At 42.3% G+C, this 7200-nt stretch overlaps 1 protein-coding gene across 1 annotated transcript; it reads left to right on the top strand.

Annotated features, from left to right (window-relative positions):
- The first annotated feature begins 1365 nt into the window (after nt 1–1365).
- On the top strand, nt 1366–7042 carry LOC311108645 (heat shock protein HSP 90-alpha 1-like). The gene is made up of 11 exons (XM_084151334.1): nt 1366–1447; nt 3349–3498; nt 3703–4069; nt 4241–4374; nt 4554–4862; nt 4988–5153; nt 5276–5466; nt 5572–5719; nt 5827–6095; nt 6199–6532; nt 6779–7042. The coding sequence occupies exons 2-11, from the start codon at nt 3349–3351 to the stop codon at nt 6886–6888; spliced, it is 2178 nt and encodes a 725-aa protein (XP_084007460.1). The 5' UTR covers nt 1366–1447; the 3' UTR covers nt 6889–7042.
- Nucleotides 7043–7200: the final 158 nt, after the last annotated feature.

The following is a 7200-nucleotide window of genomic DNA, read 5'->3' as shown; positions in this document are numbered from 1 at the left end:
TCTGTGGGGGTCCTTGAATCATGGTGGACCTTTGGAATATCATATCATGCTGAACACGCTCGAGAATGTAAAAAAAGAAGTCATCTTTCCATTTGGATGCGATCCCTTTACATGAAATGTATATTAATGTTGCGAATATGAATATTTGATTGGATTAATTACATAAATGTATGACCATTGAAATTGCATACTCTAGGCATCCAGTCCAATCATCAGAGTTGCAAGCAATTAAATGTATTCCTTATTGTTCATTATTTGTCCTGTCCAAACGTTCCCTGTAGCATGACCCTAGTCAAAATCTAATTATTCGGTCTCCTCTCGATGTTTCCATCCATCAGGGAAGATACAGTAACTTCTCCAAACAACTAGATTCGTTTTAATAACTCGCCTGTTGCTAATAGTGCCATCCTCTGGTCAGTCTTCGGTCAAGCACTGTGCAGTACACCCATGCCTGAGAATTCTGGTATTTTCCATAATTGTATGTGTTTCATGATTTGACAGAGATTTTCTCATCTCTTGTTTATGATCAATATGTGTATTGTATATGTGTTAGCTTCCTCATGTTACAGTCTTTCCTCACACAAAATCAACATATTGCACATCATGTTTATATCATCATTATAACTAAATCAGCAGTAGTGTCACCATTAGGACACAAAACATGCCCTCTTGTTGGGATTAAAACCACACAAAATAGTGTCTTTCTATAGGCCTACATGTGTATTATGGATTGGCGGGATCAAAGAATGTAGAAGTAAACTCTTTAGCCAATCTCATCACAGTTTCTGTGGCCTAGAACTGAACCGTTACTTTAACACATCTATTATTTCCCAATCTCACAGGCCCAAAAAAATACTTGTGGCCGGCCTGTTATCTTTTCAGAGGCCTTCTGCCCTGCATCTGTCTGTCCGGATGGTTCAATGGGAGCAGGTGGTGGGAAAGGCTGTGCACAGCTGTGACATCGCTGACAGGGAATGGGGGTGTATGGTGGGGCCTGGTGGGCTAGGCCTGACACACACTATCAGTACGCCTCGGGCCCCTGAGTGGCAGTCACCCCTTGTGACTGTACTGCCCTATAAGGACACATGCGGTTTATGGTGCGGACCCCTCACAGCTTTCACTATCACACCCACCCTACTGGTCATTTCTTTAACTTCTCTCTTACCCTGTACTGTGGTGGGACTGGACATTCCTTCTGGAAGCTTCTGAACGGGAGCTTTGAGAAAGCCGCCCCTTGTATAAAAAGAATGGAGTAGGCCAAGGGGTCCTCAGATACAGAAAGTGAGAAGACATTCACCTGAAGCCATAGAGGATTAGGAGCAGTGAAATACAAATATTTAAATACTACATTAATCTGCAGAGGAGCAGAAGAAACGCTCAGAGATTCAATCTACAGCGATCAGCAAACGAGAAGTGAAGCATAGGCGCTCATTCTTATCTATTCAAGGTAAGAGGGAGAGGGTGTCAGGGAGAAAGGCAAAACAAATAAGTAGCTACTTGCAATTCAGGGGTGCAAGGAAGATCAACAGCCAATATTCTGGAAATACATTATGCATTGATATTATAAAGGTGAAACACCAGCAGGAAGCAAGCAGCCTACAATATATTGGTACTCTAAATTGAATAATGTATCATGGGGATGAATTGTACTGTATTAATCTGAAATGACATTAAATCAGTGAGGAGAATTTAATAGACAGTTACCCTGGACCTGGTAAAACCCTTTGTGAGTGTATGGCAAGAGAGGAGAACATGGCATGGAATATGACCCTGGTTAGAAGGAGTGAGAGACATGGCTGTTGAAGAGAAAGAAGGGAGGCCTGGCAGCCAGCACACATAATTATTACAATCAAGTTATCTATAACAAATTATCAAATAATGCAATTATCAGACCTGAAAGTGTCTGATAATGGTTCATACAGTCAATTTGAAGCCAAGGACAAGGATGGATTCATTCATTCATTGAACTGGAAAAATTAGTTTTATGATCAAGCCTTTGATATTTTTTATTGATAAGCAGCTGCTTTAGGAAAAAGTATATTTCATGGGGAAGAGTGTTAATGGCATTTGATGAATACTTCTCAGTATATCAGTGCTTTTAAACAATCAGAACTTTTAAGAGCAACTATAATATTTTTGCTGAAAGTGAATAACATACAAAACCCTATACTTGAGAGGACAATGCAATGCTGAAGACACCCTATGGGTGGATTTACATTAGTAAAATATGTCTAGTGAGATTTATCTCTCTTCAACACCAGATTTGAAACTGTTCTGTTTACACTAGCCTTGGATGTGGTGTAGCCAAATCCACATTCCTGCTTAAAGTGTGACTGCAGCTATTAACATACTGTAAAAAACATAAAACAAAATAAGGATAGCAATTCAAACTATACAGGAGCTTCTCATCTAAACCATATTGCACATAGTGTACATATTGCACACTTTGTTAATGCAATGATTCACAAATGTGTGGATATTTTAAAAGCTTTTCATTTTCAATTTGGCTAACAGAGCAAAAATGCTGTTTACTGGTATTAAGGTAATTCTTGCAGGGACATGTGGTGTGTGAGAGCCATTGTCTTTACACTGTACCACTCAGAGAGGGATGTTGTGTAGATGTCTTGCACACTACCTGCAGAGGTAGTGTGGGAGAAATCTCTTAAAGAGAGATTTGAATATAGATCCGTCTCTTTACACTACACAAGTATCTCTCCTGGACCTAGTTTGTCGTCAAAGTAGTGTAGGGTAAAGAAGCTCTATTAATACAACTCTACATTACTCTATTCAAGCCAAAAGTATTGCTTCATCTTAATCCTCCATTTCAAAGAAAGGGTATCACATGGCACGACTGCAGCTGTTAGCAAGGGGGTGTGAAAAAGTCTGGAAACTCCAACCGCTTTTCAAATGGCAGAGGCCTTGATTGACAGATGTGGCCTGTGCAACAGGAGCCTCTGATGGAGGGCTGTAACAGGTGCCTCTATTCCTCAGTACTTCTATCCCTCATTGCCTCATTGCCATGTGGTCTGACTAGACTAGAGGCTTTCTACAAAAAAGCAGGTGTCTCTGGCTTTAAAAGCAGTAAAAAAAAAAGTCAAAATGTCAGACAATGACCATTAGTTATCTACTATAAGTTGTATTATTTTTTATTTAGCTGAAGCAAGACTTTTTGCAAAATACAACAAAAAGCCGTATGTGCTTTTCAAAAACATTTAATATGAATAGCCTTAATACAAGGATATTCATAATTGTTAGGATAATAGAAGCACAATGAAAATCTAAGTGTTGAGGCATCAAAGTCTCCATCAGGCTGAAGTACAATCTTTGCTATTTTGTTTCTCCTTCCAGATGCCAGAGAAAGCCGGCCACACCATGGAGGAGGAAGTGGAGACCTTTGCCTTCCAGGCTGAGATCGCCCAGCTGATGTCCCTGATCATCAACACCTTCTACTCCAACAAAGAGATCTTCCTTAGGGAGCTCATCTCCAACTCCTCAGATGTGAGTAGATTAATCATAATGCTGAATTGACCCATGTAACATTTTACCTTAGTAACCAGCCACTTATACACTGCTCTGTGAGCCAGTATAGTAAAAAAGCTATATCCCAGAGTTAGCTGCTAACCATGTTGTTAAATGAGCTCAAGGTATCAACAATTACACTTTTTTTTACCCTTGTGACCTCTTTTTACCATGATCTGACAGGCTTTGGACAAGATCAGATATGAGAGCTTGACAGACCCCACCAAATTGGATTCCTGCAAGGAGCTGAAGATCGAGGTCACCCCTGACCTGCGCACACGTACCCTGACCCTGGTTGACACCGGCATCGGCATGACCAAGGCCGACCTGATCAACAACCTGGGAACCATCGCCAAGTCTGGCACCAAGGCCTTCATGGAGGCCCTGCAGGCTGGAGCCGACATCTCCATGATCGGACAGTTCGGTGTGGGTTTCTACTCTGCCTACCTGGTGTCTGAGAGGGTGACTGTCATCACCAAGCACAACGATGATGAGCAGTACATCTGGGAGTCTGCAGCTGGTGGCTCTTTCACTGTCAAAGTTGACACTGGTAAGCCACTTCAACAGTATTGATTAATATGCTGCTACATTGACTTTTCTCCAATACACTCCAACACTATCAACCTACTTCCTGGATCAGTTGAATCTTCTTTTCAACAATGTAATTAAAAAGGAAGTAAGCTTAGATCCAATGACTAAGTCAGATTTTTCTGATCTGAAGGGGAGTCCATTGGCCGTGGCACCAGAGTGATCCTGCACCTCAAGGAGGACCAGTTTGAATACTGTGAGGAGAAGCGCGTCAAGGAGGTTGTGAAGAAGCACTCCCAGTTCATTGGCTATCCCATCACACTCTTTGTAAGTTCTAATAGAACTTTATATTTCTTTGGTTGTAACAATGTTGTAAAATATGTCAAGATTGACTGAAATCTACTGTATAAACTAGGAAAGTAACCTGTTGATAAAAGTGGACACAAACATTGCTCCCCATACTGGACAAATCCTACAACTTTTTAATAACAAACATTTTCGTCCAGGTGGAGAAGTCTAGAGAGAAGGAGGTGGACCTTGAGGAGGGAGAAAAGGACGAGGAGGCTGATAAAGACGCTGCAGCTGAGGACAAAGACAAGCCCAAGATCGAGGATGTCGGCTCTGATGAGGATGAGGACACCAAGGACTCCAAGAACAAGAGGAAGAAGAAGGTCAAGGAGAAATACATTGACGCCGAGGAGCTGAACAAGACCAAGCCTATCTGGACCCGTAACCCTGATGACATCACCAATGAGGAGTACGGAGAGTTCTACAAGAGTCTGACCAATGACTGGGAGGACCATCTGGCTATCAAGGTGAGTCACTATGATGGCAAACTGAAAATCAAAACTCAACCCTTAAGGGTTTGTCTTGATCCAACCTATGAAATAATATGTTAGTATAACTGTATAAGTCAACGTTTATCTAATTATTCCCACAGCACTTCTCAGTAGAGGGCCAGCTGGAGTTCCGCGCTCTGCTCTTCGTGCCCAGGAGGGCTTCCTTCGACCTCTTTGAGAACAAGAAGAAGAAGAACAACATCAAGCTGTACGTGCGCAGGGTTTTCATCATGGACAACTGTGACGAGCTGATGCCAGAGTATCTCAGTGAGTACTGTACCTTGAACCTTTAGCCTTTCGTGGATACGTCCTCAGCACCTCACTCAACCATGACATTGAGTAAAGCTGTAAGTAAGATGTCTGACCAATTGCCACTGTCTTATCTCCAGACTTCATCAAGGGTGTGGTGGACTCTGAGGATCTCCCCCTGAACATCTCCAGAGAGATGCTGCAGCAGAGCAAGATCCTCAAGGTGATCCGCAAGAACCTGGTCAAGAAGTGTATGGATCTTTTCGTCGAGCTCTCAGAAGACAAGGACAACTACAAGAAGTTCTATGAGCAGTTCTCCAAGAATATCAAGGTAAGGTCTTCCTCCCTTTGAAATGGATTTTCCAATTTCCCGCAGAACTTCTCCTTCTCTTTTTGAAGGACCTTTAGCTTGAACATTTTCCATCTTTGTGTCTAGCTGGGAATCCATGAAGATGCTCAGAACCGCAAGAAGCTGTCAGACATGCTGCGCTACTACACCTCCAACTCCGCTGAAGAAATGGTCTCCCTGAAGGAGTATGTTTCCCGCATGAAGGACACCCAGAAACACATCTACTACATAACTGGTGAGCTGCTCTCCATTTTCACTCTCCATTATTCTTCCTTTGTTAAATCAATGTGACAAATAAAACCAGTGTAATCTAACTGTTAATAACTGTGTATCCTCTTCTAGGTGAGACCAAGGAACAGGTCGCCAACTCTTCCTTTGTGGAGCGCCTTCGCAAGGCCGGCCTGGAAGTGATCTACATGATTGAGCCCATTGATGAGTACTGTGTCCAGCAGCTGAAGGAGTACGATGGGAAGACCCTTGTCTCCGTGACCAAGGAGGGTCTGGAGCTGCCTGAGGATGAGGACATGAAGAAGAGACTGGAAGAGCAGAAGTCTCAGTTTGAGAACCTCTGCAAGATCATGAAGGACATCCTGGACAAGAAGATTGAGAAGGTACAAGCACAATTTACCTGAACCCAATCCCTCTGCAATGTGTCTACGCCTTTTAATAACATACCCCTTTATACACAACTGTCAATATGTCTACTAATCACAGGTTTCAGTCTCCAACCGCCTGGTCTCCTCCCCTTGCTGCATCGTCACCAGCACCTACGGCTGGACGGCCAACATGGAGAGGATCATGAAATCACAAGCTCTCAGAGACAACTCCACCATGGGCTACATGACAGCCAAGAAGCACCTGGAGATCAACCCAACCCACCCTATTGTCGAGACCTTGAGAGAGAAAGCTGAGGCTGACAAGAACGACAAAGCCGTAAAGGACTTGGTCATCTTGCTGTTCGAGACTGCTCTGATGTCTTCTGGATTCACACTGGACGACCCTCAGACCCATGCAAACCGCATCTACAGGATGCTTAAGCTTGGCCTGGGTGAGTTACATGCCTTAATGCATTATTTGCCCTCAACTGTTGTCTTGGTTGATGGGGTTTAAAGGCTCCTCCTAGAGCAATTTACAGGACAGGTCTGTAAACACCAAGTAACTTATAGAACTATCATGGTATCACAATGGTTAGGAATATGGCTTTTGCTTTTCCCATACTTTGGCTGTCTGAATAGCAGATTGTACACGATGTGAATATGTTTTTCTAATGTGGGCTATTTCTTCCCCTCTACAGGCATCGATGATGATGACTCAGCAGTGGAGGACATCCTCCAGCCCAGTGAGGATGACATGCCTGTCTTGGAGGGAGATGATGACACATCAAGAATGGAGGAAGTTGACTAAAGATATTTCAGAAGTACATTATTTTTTCCCCTTTTAACGTTTTCTTTTTTAAGTTAATTTATTGTGTCCCAAATATACTTTACATTTTACATGACTGTCGAGTCGTGGGGAAAGGATTGTAATTAATTAATCATAATTAATTAATACCATAATCATATAGTATATCTGCTGCTTTCAACCTTATTCAACTGTAAAGGTCAACCGGGATTTGACTTGTGTCTTTTTGTATTTCTGTGAGCTATTTTCTATGAAAAACGACAAGGTTTATAATAAAAAAAATATCTTGAAACACTTCTTACATGTTTTCCCTTT

This window comes from Coregonus lavaretus (genome assembly GCF_964263955.1).
Source record: "Coregonus lavaretus genome assembly, chromosome: 33".
NCBI lineage: Eukaryota > Metazoa > Chordata > Actinopteri > Salmoniformes > Salmonidae > Coregonus > Coregonus lavaretus.
This window is presented reverse-complemented; position numbering and strand designations above follow the sequence as displayed.

Excerpts from the sequence above, each read along its gene's own strand:
- LOC311108645 (XM_084151334.1), top strand. The coding sequence starts at position 3,349 with ATGCCAGAGAAAGCCGGCCACACCATGGAGGAGGAAGTGGAGACCTTT. Across the intron at positions 5,154-5,275 it reads GCTGATGCCAGAGTATCTCA|ACTTCATCAAGGGTGTGGTG; the intron begins GTGAGTACTGTA and ends TCTTATCTCCAG. Across the intron at positions 5,467-5,571 it reads AGTTCTCCAAGAATATCAAG|CTGGGAATCCATGAAGATGC; the intron begins GTAAGGTCTTCC and ends CTTTGTGTCTAG.